The sequence below is a fragment of the Erythranthe guttata genome, chromosome 10 (genome assembly GCF_056151865.1).
Source record: "Erythranthe guttata isolate IM_541 chromosome 10, IM_541, whole genome shotgun sequence".
Lineage (NCBI taxonomy): Eukaryota > Viridiplantae > Streptophyta > Magnoliopsida > Lamiales > Phrymaceae > Erythranthe > Erythranthe guttata.
Window position 1 is genome coordinate 7,302,659 of NC_142542.1, and position 24,477 is coordinate 7,327,135.

Here is a 24,477-nt window from a genome sequence, read left to right on the forward strand (position 1 = left end):
TTTTATCAACGTGGGATGTTCTTATTTTTGGAAAATTATGAACATTTTCGAAAAATCCTATTAAGTTTTGAAATTTTAAAGCTTATGTGATTTTCGATTTTTTTCCGAAATTCCAAAATACCGGCCTGTTGGAATTGGAATGTGATATACCTAAATGGGCCGGCCCAATGGGCCCTCAAATTTATCTACTAATTAGGCCCACTACACGAAAGCCCAAACACCTTCAAAGTAGGGCTTGGGCCCAACAAAGTAAATCCAACCCAATCACCGATATATAAATAGACGGTTTATTCATTTGGAAAGGTACGTTCTCATTATTGACAATTCACCTCGAGTTTTATTCTCTCTATTCTCTCTACGATCCGTACATCTGACTTGAGCGTCGGAGGGGTTTCCGCCGGATCAACCCCCCGCTTAGTTCACGTGTGCTCTTTTCGCAGGGACCTCAGGATCATCGAGTTATCAAGCTATTGATCCGCTTTGCTTTCCCAACTCATTTCTCATACCCCCTAGGTGAGCTACACATTAGCATCATCATTTTAGCATCAGAATGAATTATAAGATTCCGAAATTTTTGGAATTGTAATTGGAATTGATTTTGTACGTCCGATTTTTTTTGGGAATTTTCCGAAAAGGCTAATTTCGAGCCAATCCATCCGACTTTCACCCCTACTTATATATAAAAGAAAGAAACGATAGGGTTAACCCTAAGGAAATTTTAGTAATTTTTTTTCTCTACTATTTTTTTATTATTCAGCTTTCCTATGAACGGCCGCTTAAAAATAATTTTTTTTCCTATTATTTTCCTCGACGATTTTTTTTTATTTATTTTTTGTTTTTTTATTTATTAATTGATTCATTTACTTAACAATCAATGTCATATTAGAAAAATGGAGTTTATATAATCTGTTGCTGAATAGGTTTATAATATATTATCAAATTTGTATGCATCATGATGTAGTTACTGTAATATAAATATCACTAATAAATTTTGTTATTATTATAATTGTTATTGTCACATATTAAATTAATTATTTGTTCACTTTTAAAAGTGTTATATATCCCGTGCATCGCACGAGAAAGAATACTGGTAAATTTATAAAAGAAGCATATTAAAACACATTTGTATAAAGTAACGAGCTGCCACTTCCTAATACATCGTTCCAACGAGATAATTATATAATTCAACCTACACAAATTGGTCCAAATATCAACCATTTGGTAGAACTTGAACCCTCAGAGTATGAAGATATTACATAAGATTTAAATAAATAAATAAATAAAAATTCTAAACAAACTAATAAAAACGTAACGAGCTCAACATTTATTCTTCTCTTTATTGTCTTCTTGATCCAAAATCCTAGTTTAAAAGAAGACGCAAGGCCTGTCTGTATAAGACACAGGCCTGCATAAATTAAACAAAAGAAACAAAAAATTATAGACTAAAGAGATCAAACCACAATAAAAGGTAAAATAGTTGATAGAGGGCCTATATATATATATATATATATATATATATATATATATATATATATATATATATATATGATGGATGATGATCTAGAGGCCCTGGTCAATGAGATAATCAGCAAGCCTTTCAACAACCATGTTGCACTGTCCAGGTGTCACTGGCTCCTCGTACAGCCCAAAAACAAATGCTTGTCCAGTTTTCTTTATTGTTATTCCCCCAGACCCCTATTTTATTAAAAAAAATTTAAAAAGTCAAAAAACATATATAATTCTTGAATTATTAATAATTGAATTTCAAGAAAGAATTGATGATTTAGTGTATTTATGTATATACCTTCTTGCCACGAATGACAGCATTAGGCTCTCCTTGGATGACCATGTACTTTGCTCCGGCAACGAATAGCCCTGTCGGGGCCAGATACCCCGGCTCGTTGAAGTCCGTCACTATGCCCGTTATCTCATCGGGCTTCAACTGCATTCATCTCAAACAAATCATATATTAATTCCCATGACATAAATAAATATAATGCGAGAAAAACAAGGGTTGTCGTTTTTTAAAAAAGAAAAAAGAATACTAAATCTTATGATTCCATATGTTCTACAAGGTCTTCTTATATAGATTCTACATCTGATGAAATACGCGAGATATCATTTCATCATACAATAGATATAAATATATAATCAATAGTACGTTTCATTGGGTCCACTATCCTAACGGGCTGTTGAGTCAACATGATTTACATCCTCCAATTAAACTTGTCAGGCCAGAGGATTTCGCCTTTCGTGCAAGAACGTTTTTCATTGTGGAGGTGTATTTGATTCGATTGAAAGATGTAAGTGAGAAAAACCTGAGGGAAGGCGGAGCTCTGAGCCCAAACGGAGCCGTCGTGTCCCATGATGGCGGCGGAGGCGAGGCGGAGGCCAGCCTGGCCCTCGATGTCGCACATCAAATGATCGTCAACGTAAGTTTGCCACGACATTTTTTTTAATTTGTTTTCTTTATCTCTTGTTTCTTGTTCCAAATTAACTCCTCAAATAGAGAGACACATATAGAGGAAGAGATGTGAGTAGAGTATATATATTGAGTTAGGTTAAATATTAGAGAAAAATAGAGTAATTGAAATAGTAGTTAATGTGAGGAAGTGAGTGGAGAGAGGCATTGCATGATCCTCCATAAGCGCTCCACATACTTTCCACTCAAACTCCTACATTTCAGCCAAGCCATATTTTTTTTTTCCTTCTTTTTTTAAATAAATCAATTAATTTATGGTGAATTTGAGGTATGTCGTATAATGAAATTTTACTACAAATCAACTCACTCTTTAACTTTTATTTTAAATAAATCCACAAAAATATGAATTTCTAAAATAACCCTCATATTTTTATTTGAGATAAGCCCAACCCACCCATCACACCCGGCACCCCACCTGCCCACCAAGCCAATCCGACCCGATCAGGTCTTTCTCACCCCCGAATTGTTTTTATTTTTCTTTTGCAGTGGTGGTCTAGGTTGTCGGAGCTCCGATTAACTGACTCAACATTAGTTAACTTCAACATTAGTTGACATTTGACATTCTATATTTTTTTCTTTTAATTTTTTTCCGGTGGTGGGTGTCGTCAGAGCTCCGATTAGCTGATTCAACATTAGTTAGTTTTACATTAGTTGATATCTTTTTTTTTTTTTCTTTTTTGTTTTCGGCGGAGAGTCGTCGGATCTCCAATTAATTAGCTCACTCAGCATTAGTTAACTTAAAATGTTAGTTAACTTCAACATTAGTTGACATTCGACCTTTTATTTTTTTCCTCTGATGGCGGATCGTCCGAACTACGATTAGCTGACTCAACATTAATTAACTTTACATTAGTTGACATCCTTTTTGTTTTTTTTTTTTTTTTTCAGCTGCAGGTCGTCGGATGTCCGGTTAATTAGCTCATTCGGCATTAGTTAACTTCAACATACTCGGTTCGAGTTGTTTGTTTTTCATATATGAGCAATTAATTAAAATATTTTGCATGAATACATTCTCACTTCGAGATGTTTGTTTTTATTATTTAGCCCACCCAAATTCCAAATTAATGCAAAAAAAAAATCTTAGAATTCCCACTGCATCCGGATTTGGAAAAATAAAATGAGTTAATGCAATTTTCAAAATTCCGCCGTATAAAGACATTCCAAAATCAAAATGGATTTTTGAATTCCCCAAACGTTAATTGGAACGCATTTTTATGTTCCAAAAAAAATGGAAATTTTCTATAAAAGTCATTTTCGATCAGTTCCGTCCGATTTCCATCCTTATATATACACCTCAAGGAATTGTTTGTAATTTATCCTCGTTTTTATTAACGGTTAAATCTGCACATTATAATTTGCATACAATCATCAAAAGGAGAGTAATTGTAATTTCTTAAACAAATAGTTTGCTGTGATTAGAGCAAACCTTAAGAGGAGGTATCCATAATTCACCCTATTTTTAATGTGTTAACATCATCTTTGACGTAGTTGTTTGTAACATGAATTTTGAATCCCATTCTTCCAGAATCCGAATCCATTGTTTTATACAGCGAAACTAGTCCGTCACAAACAACCCAAATTCCACTTCGGAAAGATATATCAAAATGTAGTAAAATAGTTCAAACGAAATTTGCAAGTATACCATCATCAATAATCCAGAAAAAGCACTGATATCACTCTACCTTATATTTACTTTGTTTTTTTCTATATAAAAGATGGTTTTGCCTTAACGGCTGCAGCAAATAAATTTCACAAGTTCTGCTACCCAAACCCGTAAGTCCGAATTACATTTAGTTAGCCGGAGTAAAAAGAAACTCACTTTTCTTACCAATAGCAGCTTTAAAGGAATAACGAACACCATGAGTGTTATTATCCATTAAGACGATAAGATCTCCCTCTAAATGCCACACCAGAAGTCCTGTCCGCCTGAGGAGCATTGTTCACCGGAGCGCCGATTCTCCACCTTGCAACTATTTTTTGACTTTGAATGCTAGTTAAGGAAATAATTAGAAATCAATAAAAATATATTTTTTCGTGATTTTTCCTGTTTGAATACGAGATAATTAGGTTTAATAGGATTCAGATAAACAGAAGCCAAAATACCAGATAACTTTAAAGCTTCCATCATTAGACAAGCTGCATAAATGAGATCCATATACTTGAAAATGGTGTTCCATTTCATCGACTACTCAAAAATCATCAATGCACGACACATGTACAAAATGACACCATTAATGTACACTTGGCGTATTGATGATCTTAGAAAAGCAGTAGAATATAGGGGATTCAAATTTGCAATGTGCAGGCTTGCACAAGTATAAGCACGCATGTTACCTTTTTTTTTTATTTAGCTAGCAGATACGATAAATCATACTAAATAATGCCGAATAAAAGGATACATAAAGTATGGCGTCTTCAGTATATTCCTCCCACCAGCAAGCGGATGCAATACTGTTAGGAAGTAATAAAGATGGCCAGCAATAATACCCAAAAGATCCGGCACAATCGGAGAACCAAAGATGACATCTAAACAGAGCATTGCCCACGGCAAATAAAATGCCTGAGAGGAAAATGTAAATATTACATTTTACAAGCCCATCGTCAAAAGAGAATTAAGTAAAAAAATTGTTGTAGAGGTCACAAGTAAAATACCTTAAGAGCGAGAAGACCATATAAGTTGATGGTGGCGTTGGGGAATTCTCTACTCCAGATATACAGAAGCATGAATACAAGAGATATCCCTAAAAATGCAGACTCGAAAAATGGTATGGCAGATAAAACCTAAACAAACAGGAAATGGTTACTTATAAAAAATATGGGGGTAACAACAACAACAACGACGTGGAAAATTAAAAGCACTTAGATGAGTGTGAGAACTCAAACTGAAGACAACATTACGATCGTAGAGATTGCTAATCGGAAATGAGAGTAAATATAATTTAAAGGTAACAAACACAAATACAAGTCGAGTTAACTAACTCCCACTGCACAGGAAATATCAAATTTATAAGCTTGAGATAGAGTTTAAACAGAAACTGTGTTCTCTCCTTCAAATATTCTTTACGAAGACTAGGGCATGCAGACGTAATTGCAGATACCGCACATATGAACACACACACACACACACATACCAATAAAGAGAGAGCTCCAAACAACATCATCCACAAGAAATCAGCTGTGCGTCTTTGGAACGGTCCAGTTTCCAGTTGAACTCCATATCTTGCTCTACGAAAACAAAAGTCATAATGAAAGCATTATACCACAAAATCTCAGTAGTAGAAACATAGCACAACTAAGTTGCATAAGTTTCTGCAGCAGTGCCAGCCACAAAGCATGGGACTCAAATCTAGATCATTAATCGTGTCAATATATAATCAGGATTTAGTGTTCCATACATCATTAAGAGCCGAATCCCAAAATTGATCGAAAACTTGCCAAGAAAAAAGAAGTTGGTAATTAGTCGCCACACCTGCCGATAAGATTGGAAGGGTATCAGAGAATATACATGTTGCAGAAAATATCCCAAGATGTGCCAATTCAAAAATTGATTCCAGTAAATAATTTCTAAACTCGTTAATTTCTAAAATAGAGTAAGAAAAAAGGGGAATGGGACAATGTCGGTGCAGTATATTTTAAATGAGAAAAAATATCACACATGCATTTGATGAAGTGAGAATTTCAGCACCACTATCAACATAGGTAAGAAACAGTTTCTGCCATCCAGTCTCTCCCTGCTTCAAAGGTCATACAAATGCTTGCAAGATTCGGCAGCACTCAGTCTCGTAGACTGAAATCTCTCTTCAGAGTCTTAGGTGTGAACATTAAAAGTAAAGAACCTCATCTCGTAGTTTCTCTTAACCAAGACAATCTTGAATTTTGATGTAATTTTCTCTTTATTTATTTTGGGAGGAAAAGCGAATATGATGGCTTCCTTAAGGGTTCGTTTGGATTGAAGGATTTGAAATGAATGGATTTAAAATAATTCCAAATGAGAAGGATTTGAAACGACTCCAAATGAAAACCTAAATGGGAAGGATTTAAGATCTAATAACAAAAAAATAACTGAAAATGAGTGCTCAAGTTTTCAAATACATTGTCGAACGATTCGATCCAAACAAGCTTAATGGATTTGAAATCCTTCCCTCAAATCCTCCAATCCAAATTCCAAATGCAACTTAAGTGTTTGCTGATTCCTTTTCTCACTGCTTGATTCTTATATTATTGTTCTAAATTGCTGTTTATTTTCCATTATAAAGACGCAGTGTCAGAGTTCTGAACAGAAAATAGCCACAACTCACATACTAGGATTTGCAAAGTTTAAGTTTCAAGAGGAAATTAAGCAGAACTATGATCAACATACTCTTGAAAAAATATGCATCTTCTTGCCAAATGTTACATTTGCAGTTCCTAAAAATATCCATTTACTTCGTGTGTATGGTTCTCTAGGAGATCAATGAGCTCATTGTGTAGCTAATCCTGCAGTATAAGTCATGAAGTAACCAGTAATCCTCCATGATACATTCAGAAATTTTCCCTTGCACGATACTGCGTGGTTTTTTGGTTAAATTGTGCCCAATGTAGTCTTTATCTCGAAAGATTAATGTGGATATGCAGTGGGACCAAGATTGGAGTCGAGTGTGGGTGGAAGTTGGAGTAAGACATCACATGTGAAATCCATAGATGTCAACTAGCCAATCCTGTTTGTCGGTAAAGAGGGTCTATAGGATATTTAGTCACTAATACACTTCACTATAAAAGTTTTTTTCTTGTGGCATTCCCCAAACAGTGAAAGAAAGACAGCAGGTATATTTAAATTGTATCACAAAAATCCAACTAACTAATTTAATAGTTACATTTGTGCTAATCCTGCCAAAAGGCAGTATAAGTAATCACTAAGTATGCAGACTTATAGAAAACTCCAAACAATAATCAGAAGAACGACTATTTTATTGCCAGCACATTTTTTATGAAGAGCTTAGATACAATACAGAATAAGAATGGAATAGTGAGCTCATACTCAAACGAGAAGTTATCCGTGTACAAGTATCTCAAAGCTAGCAGGATTGTAGCATCGAAATGTATCACAAAAGTCTAACCAATTAGTGCCTTCATAAGGTAGCATACTTGTGCAGAATTATAGAAGATTCCAAACAACAATCAGAAGGACAACTAATTTATTGCCTTACATCTTTCAACATGACAAGCTTTGATACAAAGTTAATATAGATGAACAAAGGCATAGGGTACCCACACACAAACGAGAAACTATCTGTGTATAAGTATCTAAAAGCATTAGCAAGAAGTAAGTTACATACCTGGAAACGCCAAAATGTCACCTCAGGTGCATGTCCAATTAGTTCAGGATGGAGTAGCCCAATTTGACATGCAACAGTTACCATCAAGCATGCAGTCCCATAAGCTTTGGTTATAGGTGGAAGAGACTGATAGTATCTGTGTACAAGAGAAGAACGCAAACCCAAAAGCATCAACGATAAGAAAATTGATTTTACTGAAGTCTGGTCATTCATTAAATTTGCATTCTTGAAAAGAATCATTACTGAAATCGTTCATCAATAAGGGGGGAAAAACAGAGAGAGAGGGAGAGAAACCGGTATAAAAGAAAAAAACTAAAACATCACGGGAAGGGCAAATGTATAATAGATAACAGCTTTAGCAACTGCGAAGGATGGAAAATTATGTTTCAGGATTCCACCTAAACAAGGATGATCCTTTAAACAGCCTAGCTACATAGTAGAATATCGATACTTGTCATACTATTATGTACATTAAACTGATATTGAGTAAAACGACAGCCGCTCTAGACAACTTCACGTGATTTTTGCGTGCTGCAGTTTCCCAATTAAGTGGATTAATGGAATGTTTTACCCAAAGACAAACCACAAAGTGGCAAATACAACAAAGGTCCTAAGTTCCCTAAAAGGCTAACACAATGCCTATTCTGCAGTCTGCCATTCTTCCCTACCTTTATGGACAAAAGATCCTATATTCCAAATCCAGCATCACCGATTTCGATTAACCACTGTGGTGGAATTCCATCAATCCAGCATAACCAATTTCCACCAACCACTGGTGGTCGAATCCTCTTCATTGTCAATATACGTTGCTCGAAATTCATCTTACATGCCTATCAAACTGCAATACACTAAACTAATATGCCAGGAAAACACTAAAGGTACATCATTCAAGAATATTCTCCTGATGAATTAAGAGGGCATTTCATGAATAAAATTATCCACAAGTTTTTGCCGATCATCAACAACGAACACCATACAGCGACTCCCTCTTTCTGACACACCAATCTATTTAAGAAAAACTATATTCTTGACTTCAATCATTCTCTTGGTGCCAACAACATCCTATATTGCAGACAGCCAAATCTTCCATAAGCTTAATCAGAAACATCTAGGTCAGCACCTAAAGTCCTCAATCAGAAACTCAGAGAAACAGTAAAGAACACATCTCATTTTTCACAACATGTATCTCCAGAAAATTCTGCCAGTCAAAATAACAACTCCTCACCCAAAAAAAGCAAAATTCAAAAAAAAAAAATAACTTGTCAATTACAAGGTACCCAGTCATAGAAAAAACACACACACACCAATTAACACACATAGCAAAGGAAACATTCAATTACACATCATAATCACAATCGTAAGCACGATAAAACCGTAATAAGCGTACATATAATGGAACAAATAACAGAGAGAGAGAGAGAGAGAGAGAGAGAGAGAGAGAGATTACTCAGCAGGTGAAGACATGGCGAAGCTGGAAAATTAGTTGGATTCAACAAGCAACCCAAAGCAAACGATCGACAACTGATAAATCTGTATATGTATGTATGTATGTATGTATGAATATGTGCAGCAAGAGAATGAAGAGGAAAATGCTTAATGGAGAAGAAACAAGTGGAAACAAGGCCGGTGTTGGGAGGGTGGGATTAAAAGAAATAAGAAGAAATGAAACTGAATCGGAGTACCCAGAACCTTCGATATCAAAGTCGTTCCCACGCGCCGACGCCCACGTACTTACTAATTGGTCAATAGGTTTGGATCCGGTTACGGTAACGGGGCTCCATCTCAAAAACCCAGTCGTCCAAATGGGTCATTCCAACTCATTTGAATGATGTGGAGCAGCCGTATTGGTCCAAACCCGTGTTGCCAATTCTAAGAATTTAGGGATTATGTGACAAATCCCCTCATTAGACATATGTAAAAAAAATTCATCTTATTGAGATTAATCAAAATATTTTTATTCATTCATAAATAATACAAATTTCTTATAATATCATTTTTCATTTTTTTTTAACCATAACTAATAACCACTGGCTGTCTATTTTTTGTCTAATTTTTCTTCTCTCTTCCTTCTCTCCAATCCCATGCTCCCATGTCTCTTTCTCTCATCACCGGGCCGCTGCCCCGCCCATCAAGCCGATTAGGAATGATTCGCAGATCTAAATCCAACTCAAGGACGGTCTTCCAAATCTGACTTGAGGTTGTCGTCGTTGCCGATAAAATTTTTTTTTTCTATGCATACAGGTGACGCAGGCGACGTCTTCTTCGACAAAAGATTCGCCATCTTCAGACAAAGTCGTCGGCGAAAGAAATGAAGGTTGGATCGGCGGCGAAAAAATCAGAGGCTGGATCATTTGATCGGACAAACTGGGAAATGATAGTAAGTGGTCGTTGCCTTTTTTTCATTTTTTTGTGTGTTTCTGATCTTTCGTGAATCGTCTTTTTGGGTATGGAATTTTGGAACAATTTTGGCTGTTAATGAAACAATTTGTTATTTTCTTGGTTTAATGATGGCGAATTTTTATTTTATTTTTCTAATTTCTAGAGTTCCTGTGATTATAAGTTGGATTGGGATAAACTTGTCTTGTGGTCATTGACTGGTTGATCCATTGTTTAGGCAACTACAGTTTATTGAGCGTCCAAAATGATATCAACGGGATGACATGCTTTGGATTTCATTGGAGAGAAGATGGTGTCCTTTATCATGATTTTATAGTTTCTTTTTTCACTGAAATTTGATGTTTCCTTCTTAGAGTTCACAGTGGTTTCCAATAAAAATAGTTATGTTTGTTGTTTTTTTAAATGTTTACTCGTTTTATTTTTTTTGTTCAAACAAGTTAATAGTGGATTATGTTTATTTAGTAGTGGATTTGCGTTAATTTAATTGTGGATTTACGTTTTTTTATTAGTGGTTTACGTGGGACTACTTTTTTGAAGTGGGTGATGTCAATGATATAGTGGATTCTGAAAAGTTTGTAGTGGATTACGCTAATTTTATATTTCGATTAAATTATTTTCATTGTGGATTTTGATAATTTTAAGGTGGATTTCGATAAATTTATAGTAGATTTCAATAAATATATAGCGGATTTCAATAAATATGTGGTGGATATTTCGATAAATTTATAGTGGAGTTCGATAAATATATAGCGGATTTCGATAAATATGTAGTTGATTGCGATAAATTTCTAGTGGATTTTGAGAAATTTACAGTGGATTTCAATAAATTTATACTAGATTTCGATATATATATATATATATATATATATATATATATATATATATATATATATATATATATATATATATATATATATATATTCGATAAATATGTAGTGGATTTCAATTTGATAACCTCGTATAAAACTAAAAAGAAAAAATTATAAAAAAAACTGTAAAAAACAGAAAAAAATAATTTTTTAATCAAAATAAAAAAAAGGACAATTTAATAAAATATTTTATTTCTAAAAAAAAACTAAAAGAAATCAACAAAACCAATTTTTTTAAAATTGAAATTAGAAAACCGAAATTAAAAATAAAACCAACTTTTTATAATAAAATAGAAAAATATAAATAAGAAAAAAAAATTGAGTCCACTGGACTTATGTCAAAGACCGAATTAAAATTTGGATTTATCGTAATAGAAAAGTTCATTGAAGGGGTTTTGTCATATAGCCCAAAAATTTAATGTATAACTTAACAGGAAATACTTTTTGAGCTAAGGTCAAATTATAATAACTATTTGGGAAAATTTCACTTTCTCTCCTTGTACTTTGGCTCGATATCACTTTATCTCCTTCTACTTTCAATTGCATCGATTTTCCCCCTTTACTTCAAATTATGGAATTAAGGCTGATTAATGGTAATTGATTTTATAACATACGTACGATAATTAAAGACCACGATGGGTGGAATTTGTTTTCCCGTTATAAAGAATCGTTGCCCTCTTCTCTCGTCTAATCAATAAACGCCACAACTCTTCTCCTCAGTACGGACAATTGAGAATTCCATCACTTACATAAACCTTAGCGAGTTGTGATATTGGAGAGATAGAGAGAACAAGGTGTACCTATGAGTAAGGTTCTCACGAAAAGGTTTGGAGGAGGATGCATGATTGCTATCGTTGTTGTTCATCATATCCCTATCGGAATCCATAGTGAACGGTATGTCGATAATCCCAATTAATATGATTATGTTCTTAAGATAATAATGATTTCAAGATTTTGTTCATATGATTTTCCACATAAAGTTAAATAAAAGACTTTCAATGTAACCAAATGGGAAGTGGTAGCTTGGGTGGTTGGGAGGGGAAGTAGACCGTTTCCTCGAGATTGAGCCAGGTGAGCAATCGAGTGATTAGTATGAAAATTGTTTGGAGGTCGACAGTCAAGAACATAACAATTATCATGTGTGAACCGCCCTTACTGCAGTAAGTACGATAAAATTTGGAGCCTCTTCCATTCCATTTTTAGCTGTCTCCTAGCCGATTGTATTTATATACCGCTAGTAAATCTTTCGTGTAGAATGTCTTCGCCTTAATCCAAAGTGTATAGAAAGTTTTGAAGGAGTGGAACAAATTGAGGCTGTGTTTGGTAAGCTTTTGGGCTTCCATTTCCATTTTATTTTGGGGAAAGATGTTTTGGGAGAAGAATTTGAAAATTAAATAAAGTTTGTTTGTGTTTTGGGAGGAGACAATTTGTACTGTAGCAAGTCAAATCATGTCTGAAAGGTGTTGGAAAAAGGTATTTTGGAAGAAGAATTTAAAAGATAAAGTGATTTGATTTTGTATTTTAGTGAAGACAATTTTCACTGTAGCGGTCAAATCATGTTTGTTAGAGAGAGAAATAATTGAATTTGTTTTGGGGAAAATTTTTGAAAATAGTGTAGAAAGATAATTTTCATTTTGGGGAAAGTGTGGAAAGAATTTGAAAACGGTAAAAAACATAGCCTGAATATTTTTTGTTCAAGGTACTTGATGATGCTAAATACTTAAATCACCTAGGGTCGTGTGGTAAATGAGTTGGGAGAGAAAAGAGGATCACTAGCTTGCCAATTGGATGGTCTTGAGGTCCCTGCGAAAGCAACACACGTGAACTAAGCTGGGGGTTGATCCGGCAGAAATCCCTCCGACGCTCAAGTCAGATGTACAGATCGTGGAGATAGTAGAGAGAATATGAGCTCTAAGATAATATTGAATAATGGAACGTACCTTCACAAATGAGTAAAAACCTCTATTTATATATCGTTGATCGGGTTGGGTTTACTTTGTTGGGCCCAAGCCTTATTTGAAGGTGTTTGGGCTTTCGTGTAGCGGGCCTAATTAATAGATGAATTGTGGGCCCATTGGGTCGGCTTAATTAGGTATATCATTAAGCCCTCCAACTCTTGAGTCGAGGCGGGAGACTTGTCGAAAGGGTGTCGGATCGTGTCGAGAGTTAAATGTGTCGTAGTTTGACTTGTTTCCGTTGTCGTAGAGTTATTTCGTAAAGAGGGGGTAATATATTTATTTGGCAAGAAGATATATATTTAAGGTTTTCAAATATCATATCAATGCCAAATAAATTGAGTCCTTTTAAGGTGGAGAGAAGTAAATTCTAACTCTTGTGTGGAATAAGTATGGGTAAGTATTTTTATTTTTTGGGTATTTCTCTGTGTTCTTCCTTGTATATTTTTGTGGTACAGGTAGAATTTATTCTTTGGTTGAGCATATCGTCGGAAAAAAGACTTTTATCATGACGAGTTCAGGTAAATCGAAATCCTTGCGAATCAAATTTTGAGATCCGGTGAGACAGGGTGAGGTGCATTTTGGTACCGTGGGTATGGAGCGCAAGAAGCTTGTAGTGTCGGATGCGAAGGCTGTTACGCGGATCGAGGGGAGAAGAGGGGAGGTTGGTGGCGCCGTCGGCTCGGCTTGGACCGCGCTGTCAGCAGGGAAAATTTGGGTGAGGGCGCGCACCTCGAGGCGGTTGGTGAGCCGTGTGAGGAGTTGGAGCCGGCGGCTTGTACGGCGACCGAGGAGAGGAGAGAGAGAGAGAGGCGCGCGCGTCTGGGCCAATAACCGAGGGAAGTACGCGCGCATCGGGCACAATAACCGAGGGACGCGCGTCGGGTGTGGAGAGAGAAACGCGTGCGCGTGTCGAGCATCGGGAATGCACGGGCACGATTGATGCGTGCACGGAGGGTGAAGCGCGCGTCTGAAACGACACGCGCGCATTCGGCGTGCGAAGCGAGAGCGATGCGCGCGTGGTATTCGGCAGTGATGTTGCTGCACGTGCATGCGCGTCTGGGGGGGGGGGGGGGGTTGTCGCACGTGACCGCGCGTCTGGGGGGTTTCTCGTGCGCGTGACGTCGCGTCGGGAGACTTTCCTCAGCGCGCGTCGTGCGAGAATGATGGGCAAGCTGATGAGCGTTTTGGTGCAGTTGATGATTTGAATGGGATGAGTTTCGGATGGCGAGAACCATTGATTCTTGGAGTGTTGGTACCAGTAGACGTCGATATCGACGTCAATTCGTGGATGTTGGGAGTGATAGTGAAATGTTAATTCATTCAAGTTCGTCGAGTGAGCCTGCCGGATCGAATAGTGAAATGGAAACGATGGTTGAATTGGAGGAAGAAGATGATATTCCGCTGGGTGATATTGAAATGGATACAATGAGGCAAAAGAAGACTAAGCCAATCAATCTTGATTTAGTTGATGTTGATAGTACGTTGACTGAAGAGCATTTGCGTACTATTCGTCGGCTAGTTGGAGTGCCAAGGAATATCGAAACTCTTTTGCCTCAGAAGGGCGAGCATTTGTATTCACCACCTGTTCGGTTTCATACCGTGTATTTGGCGTATTTGATGTGTACTTCCCAGATCACATCGCATCCGACTTTGTTGAAAATATGTGACGAGTTCAAGATAGGGTATAGTTAGTTTTTTCCGACTGTGGTTCTTATGTTTGAGGCGTTTCACCATAGGATGTCGGAGGTGGGGTTGCCTATTAGTGTCAATTTGTTCAAGGCGTTGTTTACGTTACATCGACCAAACAATTTACCCTTCTTTGTTGCTCATCCGCAGGTTCCCTACAAGTTTTTGAAGAGTGTGAAGTTGTCATGGGGAGATTGGAAGTCCCGTTTCTTTATGTGAAGACTCCCTCTTTTGAGGTTCGCCTAATTTGGAACCCCATGTGTGAGAACTTCAAAATTACAGAGCATATGGCTAGGAGGATCAGAGAGTCTGGGTTGTGTGATGTGGAGTTTAATCCGAAACAGCTGATCTCGGATGGTCTGCGACGCATATCATTTTGTTTTATCGAATGTTCTTATGCCACTTTTTTTGTGTACTTAAGTTTAATTTTGTTTGATGTGCTATTCTTCAGTTTTATTGATCTTTTGTCTTTATTTTTGCAGGTGATTGTATTGAATTTGCGGCGCTTCAAGCTAAGGCAAGTGGGGCTTTAAATAAGTCATTGAAAAAGGCTCCATTGAATTTGGGAGGGTCTTCCAGAGGCTTGTCTCGAGAGATGGTCTGTGTTGAAATTCCTCGGGTGGGTGAAGATGGTCGTACCTATGACGGTGAATTGGAGGTGCGCGATCCCATGAATGACATCAGCAAGGGAAAGGTTGTGGATACCAAGTACAGTAGAACCTCGATAAATTAATACCCGATAAATTAATAACCTCACTTAAATAATAAATTTTTCGGTCCCGACTCGGGGATAACGTGATAAATTAATAATTCGCTAAATTTATAAGATAATACACATTCGAAAAATTTAAGAAGCCCCATATAATATATAAATTAATAATGCATAAAAAAATATTCTTAAATTACTTGGTATAGTACATATTTTATAGATCTACAAAAGCGTAATACAATATAATTTAATTGTTGTTTGTTTCTTCTTGAAGTTCACATTACCATCAATCTCGTCCCTCACTTTTCTTAACATGGTTAGAACTTTCGGTATTGTTTTGTCATAACTCAACATAAAACCGTTCTATAACATTGCTGCTTTAAAAGCTTCCGTTCGTGAAACGGGCTCTATAATGCATTGATATAATGGTACAATGAATAATATACACGTAAAAAAAATTAAAAAATGTATTTATTGAAAATAATAATAAAAGTAATTTCATATAAGTAATAAGTTATTAATTAATGTATAAATTAATAATTATTAATTTATCGATAAGTTAATATTTTGCTAAATTAATGAAATTTTGAAGGTCCCAACAGTATTAATTTATAGAGGTTTAACTGTACGTAGCTGTACGAAGCGTCTTCCGATAAACCCAGAGGTACCTTATGCGTTCCATGGTGGGGCAGGGAAGCAGTTGTTTACGTTTGGGGTGAATCGCGAGGGGAAAGAGTCCTATTAGGATGTGTCGGACCGTAGCTTGGTGATGATGAGTACCGAGGGTTCTATTCGAGATTATGATCGTGCTCGGATGTCCGGTAAGGGTTCTTCTCATATGCTTGAGTTGGCTGAGACTTATGTCGGGTAAGTGTTTGTTTTGAGTCAACTTTTTATGCTCAATTCCCCCTTTTTTTCTTAATTTTTTTTTTGTGTAATCAATCTTTGATGTGTTGATATAGGCGCTAGCTACTTGGAGGTTCCTCATGCAGCAAGATGAGAAAGCAGAAGCTAGGAAAGAGGAGGAGCGGGCTTGCTGTCAGGCGCGTGAAGATGAACTTCGAGGCCAGTTGGAGATAGCGCAGCCCGAGCTCGCTCAAAGGATAGAGGAGCTTGAGGTTAGTAGAGGTGAGGCGAAGCCCTATAAGGATGAGGCTGAGAAACTGGACAAGTGCTATGATTTGGTGAAAGCTAAGTATGAGACCGAGAAAGCGACGGGAAAGATGTTTCTCGCTACGTCGGGAGGTATTGCTTATAGGGAGTCCGTCGTGGAGGAAACTGAACGTAGCTTCCGAGGGAGTGCATGCAGCTTGTCATGCTATGATTGAGGAACGTGCTTTGGCTGCAATCTACATGCCATTAATTCGCACGTGTCGCAAATACCTTCGCGAGGTGTGTGGTATCAGTGAGAGAGTCATTCGAGGATGGAGCCCGGTATTCCCGATGAGGGAGAGGAGGTGAGGATGTTAATGAGACGGACACTGAGCTTGTGGATGACATTGTTGCTGATGATCCCACTACGGGAGCGTCTTCCGCTCGTGGTAGGGAAGCTTAGAGTTATATGCGATAGTTCGGTATGATAGTTAACCCCTCTTGTGGGTGGAGGACTTGGTTTATTTTTATCTTTGACGTAGATGGGTATGTCCACTACTATTTCGTTTGAATTTCTTTTATGTTTGGAACTTCAAGTTTGATATTTTGATTTATTTATTTTGACATTGTCAAGGGTTTTATGCGTTGCTTATGTGTTTACATTTAGCATTGTACGCGATGTACTTGAGGAGAGGATCAGTCTCCCAAGATTTTTGTTAGGGGTCGTGCCCTTAGTTTAGACCACATGGGTCGTAAGTATGTTAGGACCGTGGCCACTTTTTAAATAGAGGACCCATTAAAACAAAATAGAGAGACTCAGATAATCCAGATGCCAGACTATATTGATTATCATAATTTCTATAGGTGTTCTTAGGGTTGTAATGATATCAACTCGTCATGATGGTTAAGTAGTATAGAAACAATAACATTGAGAGTAAAGTAAAAACGTACTATTCGTGGATGGAAAGTGCGAATTATTACAAGACTACGCGAGGCGAAGGGAAATAAACTCGTAAAGAGCGAATTATTCGAAATAATGAAAATTATTCTAAGTAACTATACTAGTTCTTCTTCTTCCACGTCTTTCTTGTACACGTATTGCTTGCTTTGCTGGTGGTATGTCGATTGCCGTTGATGTCTCTATGCCTGAAAAACATAGTAGAAAAAGTTCTAAGTATTTGCACTGAAGGCTTAGTCATTTTGTAGGTTGAGGTGATGCATAGCAAAGGGCCACGTACCCAATATGGGGACCACGTCCCTTTCTCGCATTTCGAGATATGAAATCAACTCGTGATTTGCATTGGTTTGCTGTGTAATCATGGCTGTTGAATGGGATGGCATTATTATGTTAGTAGAGATATCGAATATATGTGCGGGTGATATCACTTAGTGGAAGTGGAGTTACCCTTCGTGAGAAAGTGCGAAGTATCTTCTCTCTTTGGGCAAGTGATGGAAGAAGGAATCCCCTCGTATTTGATTCTCGATCCGTAAGAGGAAGATAAAAGGTGGTTATGGAATGTTGAGGTAGGTAATATTAATTGCCCCCATTTTGGGTGGGCGTTTACGCTCGTCATGGAGTAGGTGTTAGGATAGTAGACTAAAAGTGTCGCTTTTAGCTACATGATTTTTATTATTGAATTAATAAAATAGTTTATTATCATTTTATGAGTATATGCATTAGGGCATTCAGTGCATTTAATTGATTGTTTGTCAATTAATTAAAAGCATAAGTTTAATATTCTAATAGTATTCGAAATGGTGTGCTACGATGCACAGAAAGATCATTTTGAAAGTTCGTTTAGAATATAAAGATAAACGTTCACAATCTAGATGGAAATGGATTATCCATTGGTAAAAGATTGTAGCACAGTATTTAAGTGATTGGTCTGGATCACAGTAAACAAATAATAACTTTTGTAGTTATTGTTTTGACTTATTGTGCTAGCACACCCGGCATGTGTTGAACCGCACAGAGTGAAATAATTGTTTCATCACTGTTCAAAGTGAAACTGTATTATTTCTAGTTGACAGTAAATTAGTTACTCTCTTAATCCCTAGATAATTAACATACATATTTAATTGATGATCTCTACTTTGATGTCACAATGGGAGAGATTCCTATATTGAGTCAAATGGCCCCCGGTGCGTTGGGTAGAGACATTAAGAATTAATAGGTGGAAATTAATTATCGAAAGGAATCCACATCTCTGAAATATGAGATTGATAATAACCCTTGAGTAGCTTATAAGATTTGTTTATGCCAAGTCCTTGCCAGGTGGATTTCGTATCCGGCATTGTTAAATAAGTTAAGCGGGTAAGACTCATGAAAAGATATCATTTAATTGATTTAGTAGTGAATAAATTATTTGGTGGTTCTAAGATATCTTAATGTGGGGAGAATCTAATTAATGATCGACCGGAGCTTGAATGTAATAATTGAGAATATAAACGGGAGTTCAATAATTATTTGGTAGTGGAAAATAAATAATTATTTAATGATTAATTAAATGAATTCTTTTAAGAGTTTGGATTTAATTAATTATTAGTTGCCCGATTTATATTTTCTCCTTTAGTCCCTATTGTAGCCCAATGGATTTTCCAATTAATCGAGAAAATAAAGTTCAACTAATATTATATATTGGAATTAATATAGCTGAAAATTAAGTCCCCATTTGACTGCAATTTTCAACTATATAGAGTTATAGAAGGAGTGGGATTTGTTTCCATGTAATCTTCTCTATGTGTGACTCTAATTCCTTGTGCTATATATAATAGAGATTGGGTTGATGAGAGAATAACCCTACATGCTATTCACGTTCGGGAGAATAATTTTTTTTTTCTTCTTTTCTCTCTTTGTTTCTCGATTATAGATTTAGAGTTCTTCAAGTACAAGTCCACCCTTGTAGAAGAATTATTAATCCGGGATATGCAATAGAAGACTATAGGTTTCTAGAGCAAACTATTATTTATTCCCGAAATTTCTGAGCAGTCCTGCGAAGAAATTCTCCATAAATCAGTCGTTCATCCGTTAGGCTTGAACTTTATACAGTAGCTTGGTAACCTATAGTACTATAATCTGCCCAAAGGGTTTCTCCATCAGATTAACCATCACGGAGATATTGGTGAAGGAAGAAGGCTGTAAATTTCTGGACAACAATTTTTCGAGGATTGAAGGCTTGGTGTGGATCCTCGTTCGTGCGCCGAGGATAGAAACACATATGCTCGCGAAAACTGTAAGTTGCTAGATTATATTTATTCCGATTTAAACGAATCTAACCAAAGCATGTTAATAAAATTAAAACCGGCTAATCTAGAACCTCTTGCGAATTTTCATTGACTCTTGGGCTTCACATCCCAACAGTAGGAACTTCCCGAGTGTTTAGAGACATTTTTGCAAGACGAGTGACATGGAAGGTCACGAAGCATGCAAGGGTAGTTGTTCTTAAGCGACTTTTGTATAAGTAAGATGCGGATGTTAACTTAAACAATTTTTAAGTAAGGTGGGTGTATATCTCAAGCGTAGAACCTTTTGAGGTTCCCTATATTCCAGGTTCTAGGTATAGGGTGTCCGTCAAGGTTCTCGAGGCGATATGCTCCACTATTGACCACTTGTACTATTTTATATGGTCCTTCCCACTTGGGGTCGAGTTTGCCAATGGGGCGCGAGCGTTCAGCTTTCCGGAGGACTAGGTCTCCCACTTGGAAAGATCGAGGGCGGACCTTAGAGTTATAGTCCTTGGCCATGCATGTTTTGTACATCTGTTGTCGGACGCATGCAATCTCTCATAGCTCATCTTCAAGATCGAGGATCCCTCGCATAGCTTCTTCGTTAGCTTCGGGGGTATAGTTGGTGACTCTCCAAGATGGTTCACCGATTTCAACGGGTGCGATAGCCTCTGTTCTGAAAGCCAAGTTAAAGGGCGATTCTTCGTGCTACTCGTGGGGTTATTCAATATGCCCATAGGGCGCTGGACAATTCTTCCACCCACTTCCCCTTGGTGCTTCCATGCATTGTTTTGAGGTGTTGGAGTGTAGTGCGATTTGTGACCTCAGTCTGGCCATTTGCTTGTGGGTTGGCTACGGAGGTGAAGAACTGTTTGATGTGTAAGCCAAGGCACCAATTCTTCACTTTGTGACAACAAAATTGGGTTCCATTATCTGAAATAATGGAACGTGAGATTCCGAAACGGCATACGATGTTCTTCCAGAGGAATTGAATGACTTCTTCTTCTCGGATGCGTGCTAAGGGTTCGGCCTCCACCCATTTGGTGAAGTAATCCACGGCTACAATGAGGAACTTGCGCCCTCCTATGGCGGGTGGGAAGGGGCCGACTAAGTCTACTTTCCATTGAGTGAAAGGAATGGGGTTGTCAATCGGTTGCATTAACGGCGCTGGCATGTCGGGGATGTTAGCATGCTCTTGGCAGGGTTTACATAGCTGTACTAATTTCTTCGCGTCTTCATGCATCGTTGGCCAATAGTAACCTTGTCTCAATAATTTGAGAGTCAAGGTTCTTCCACTCAAACGATTTCCGCAAATTCCTTCATGTACCTCTCAAAATACGTAGTTTGCTGCAGTTGGGTTGAGGCATTTGAGATAGGGGAAGGAGAATCCTCGTTTGTAAACTTTTTATTCCACTATTACGAGGCGCGCGGCCCTCGTTTTTACTTTTCGTGCTTGGGTGGTGTCGGTTGGAAGTTCTCCCTTCTTGAGATAATTTATGATAGGAGTAAACCAACATGGTTCGTCCTCCTCATTGTAATGCACTTCATCGGTGGATGCTATCTCTGGTTGAGGTGAGGTGAGGAGAGTAACTTTCCGACTCCCGATGCTCGCCATGGAGCTTCCAAGCCTAGCTAATTTATTTGCGTGGATGTGGCTGGAGCGAGGTACTTGTTTCATTTCGTAGCCCTCGAGCTTGGATAATAGAGTGTGCGTGAAGGCTAGGTATTTGGCCATGGAGTCTTCTTTGGCCTCATAGGTTCCATGAACTTGGTTGACGATGAGCTGAGAATCGCTTTGTATGAGGAGCTTACGTGCTCGAGCTGCTAGAGCGAGGTGGATTCCAGCAATCAATGCTTCATATTCAGCTACATTGTTTGAGGTTGTGAATTCGAATCATTGAGCATATTCGAATTCATCTCCGTTGGGGCTCGTTAATACGATACCTGCGCCACTTCCTGCGGCTGTGGAAAATCCATCAACTCTGACGGACCAAGCGGGTAACGAGGTGCTCTCCTCCGTAACGGTCATTTCTACTAAGAAATCGGCCAATACATGTGCCTTGATGGCTGGGCGTGGTTTGAATTCTACTCTGTATTCACTCAGTTCTATGGCCCATTTGGCTAACCGTCCGGATGTCTCGAGACTCCTCAATATCTGCCTTAGTGGATAGTTGGTGAGAACCACCACTTGATGTGATTGGAAGTAAGGTCGGGGCTTCCGAGCCGCATTGATGAGGGCGAGGGCGAGCTTCTCCATGTTGGTATAGAGTTGTTCAGCTCTTTGAAGGGCGCGAATTATGTAGTATATCAGCTGGTGACCTTTCTCTCCATTTCAGATGAGGACCGCACTTACGGCTTCGGCTGTGGTCACTAAGTAAAGGAGGAAGGTGTCTCCGGGTTGAGGTTTCGTGAGTAAGGGTTGAGATGCGAGATACGAATTAAATTCGATGAAAGATTTCTGACATGCTTCATCCCACTCAAACTTTTTTCCACCCCTTAGAATGATCTTAAACAAGGGGAGACCTCTATCTGTCGACCGAGAGATGAATCGGTTCAAAGATGCCAAACAGTCGTTAAGTTGTTGGACCTTCTTGATTGATATTGGTGGAGTCATGGAGGTGATAGCTTCGATTTTCGTGGGATTAGCCTCGATTCCTCGCTGTTATATCATGTATCCCAAGAATTTGCCTCATCGAACGCCGAAAGTGTTAGAGTAGGTGATCGACAAGTCAACTTGTGGCTGTGGTCTTTCAATTTATTCTTGTATGGATAATCCTTTTTCGTATTAATGATAAAACACCTTGGCATTCTATATCTTTGTCCCTTGTGCAAACCTAGATATAGTCCTTATAGTTATTACAATTACTTTTAGGGGCTTTAAGATATGCATCCTTAGTGGGAAAACATATTAGATGCTACACCCAAGGCTATTAAAACATTAGAAATACATCCTTTTGTGAAATTATTCCTATAGTACCCTTACGGTGATATTTAACGCCATGTATTTTGTTATTTGGTAAGTTCAAATTAAATCCCACTAATCTCACCCTTAAGAATCTCTGTGATTCTATTATTCTAAAGGGGTCTAAGGATATAAGTCCCTGGTGAAAAATCTTATTAGAACTAAATGACAAGCCTAATTAAAATTTATTTTAAATCCTTTATCAAAATTCATTCCAAAAATGCCCCTCCACTCACAAATTCGAAATTATATCAGATTGTAAATATTCCATGATGTACTATGATATTATTTAACATTTTTAATTTGCAACTAGCATTTTTGTTATTTTATTTATTATGTGGGGTACGTATATCTTTTTGTTTTTTTTTCATTACTATAAGAATCAATTTTTTAATATTGAAAATTATGATTTTATGTTTTAATTTTTTCTCCAGTCGTAATCATCTGCAAACACCCATAGTTTCGCTTTTATAATACGTCATATTTAAAAAAAAATATTATGGTATGCTATGGTATACTACGGTATATTGTGGTGTACTATTCCGAACTATATCGTTCACCAACTCCCAACCGCCGCTAAACCCTAACTTCCAACATCTTCCAGCCACCGTTAAATCATAGCCGCCAACAAATTTCAGCCACCGCCAAACCCTACCTGCAAAAACCTAGTCGGCCACCAACCCTAGCCGCCGACAAAATTAAACCCTAGCCATCGACAAAATTAAACCCTAGCTGCCATAGCCGTCAACCAAATTAAACCCTAGACGTCGATCAAATTAAAACCTAGTCACCATCCACCATAGATCTGACCAAATTAAACCTTAGCCATCGACCAAATTAAACCCTAGCCGTCATAGTCATCGGCCAAATTAAACCCTAGCAGTCAACCAAATTAAAACCTAGCCTCCATAGCCGTCACCATCCGCCGTAGATCTGACCTCCACCACCATAGTCGTTGTCGCTTCCTATGTCCATAACCATCCCCTTATTAACACCGCCTCCACTGCCACCGCCATCTTTGCGCCACAGCCATCGCATGAGAAGTGATGTAGAGGGAGAGCGAGAGAAAGAGAGACGAGAGAGAGAGAACGTGAGAGATTGAGAGGAAGAGAGACGTGAGAGAGGGAGAACGTGAGAGGTGGAGAACGAGAGAGTGAGGGAGAACGGGAGAGAGGGAGAACAAGAGAGAAGAGGGAAGAAAATAAGAAAAATAGACCTGGGAGAAACGTGTAGAATTTATGGATTTAAGTTGAGGGTAAATTTGGGATAAAAAAAAGTAAATGATGTGGGTCATATTTATTTTTGTAAAAAGGATTTAGTTAAGAAAAAAATATTAGGCTTGTATTCCATATCTAATTAAGTTTCCAACTAGGGACCTCTAGCATATTAGCCCTATTCTAAATCCCATAATAACCGTGCATAATCAAAAACACCGCTCCCCTTTTCCCCCAAATTAAGGCCACCTTCCTCTCCTTCTCTACTGCAAATCGGCGGCAATAACTCTCGTATATACAGTAACAAAATTCAACTCCTCGTCGCCACAAAGGTCTACGAATGTCTACTTCACGCAACAGATCGAGTGAGTTATGGTTTTGTAAAAAAATTGGAAAACTTAAAAATTAGGGTTTTTACACCATTTATTATGCAGCGGAGATGCGGATGAAGGGTCAGCAGGACATAAATGCGCTAGATCCAGGTTAGATTGTGCATATGTGTAATTTTTTGTTTCATTATGTTCAATCATTGGGTGTCTATGAAAATAGTTTGGTGGTTTGAATCTGT

The 24,477-nt window shown here is 37.7% G+C and overlaps 3 protein-coding genes and 1 long non-coding RNA gene across 4 annotated transcripts; 1 reads left to right on the forward strand and 3 right to left on the reverse strand.

Moving 5' to 3' along the window:
* Positions 1 to 1,112: 1,112 nt before the first annotated feature.
* LOC105969269 (profilin-2) lies at positions 1,113 to 2,565 on the reverse strand. Its single transcript, XM_012994018.2, has 3 exons — positions 2,319 to 2,565; positions 1,805 to 1,942; positions 1,113 to 1,695 (listed from the first exon to the last, which is right to left on the reverse strand). Exons 1-3 carry the CDS (start codon positions 2,448 to 2,450, stop codon positions 1,561 to 1,563), a joined length of 405 nt encoding a protein of 134 aa, XP_012849472.1. The 5' UTR covers positions 2,451 to 2,565; the 3' UTR covers positions 1,113 to 1,560.
* A 1,568-nt stretch (positions 2,566 to 4,133) lies between these two features.
* DER1 (DERLIN-1) lies at positions 4,134 to 9,508 on the reverse strand. Its single transcript, XM_088823847.1, has 7 exons — positions 9,245 to 9,508; positions 7,798 to 7,933; positions 5,878 to 5,951; positions 5,614 to 5,707; positions 5,135 to 5,263; positions 4,882 to 5,042; positions 4,134 to 4,463 (listed from the first exon to the last, which is right to left on the reverse strand). Exons 1-7 carry the CDS (start codon positions 9,259 to 9,261, stop codon positions 4,352 to 4,354), a joined length of 723 nt encoding a protein of 240 aa, XP_088679973.1. The 5' UTR covers positions 9,262 to 9,508; the 3' UTR covers positions 4,134 to 4,351.
* Positions 9,509 to 9,703: 195 nt separating this feature from the next.
* Positions 9,704 to 10,702, forward strand: LOC105969288 (uncharacterized). Its single transcript, XR_001173792.2, has 2 exons — positions 9,704 to 10,174; positions 10,412 to 10,702. It is a non-coding gene; the product is annotated as an uncharacterized LOC105969288 (long non-coding RNA).
* Positions 10,703 to 20,291: 9,589 nt separating this feature from the next.
* On the reverse strand, positions 20,292 to 21,990 carry LOC148767405 (uncharacterized). The gene is made up of 3 exons (XM_088824599.1): positions 21,678 to 21,990; positions 21,178 to 21,599; positions 20,292 to 20,441 (listed from the first exon to the last, which is right to left on the reverse strand). Exons 1-3 carry the CDS (start codon positions 21,988 to 21,990, stop codon positions 20,292 to 20,294), a joined length of 885 nt encoding a protein of 294 aa, XP_088680725.1.
* Between the last annotated feature and the right edge of the window lie 2,487 nt (positions 21,991 to 24,477).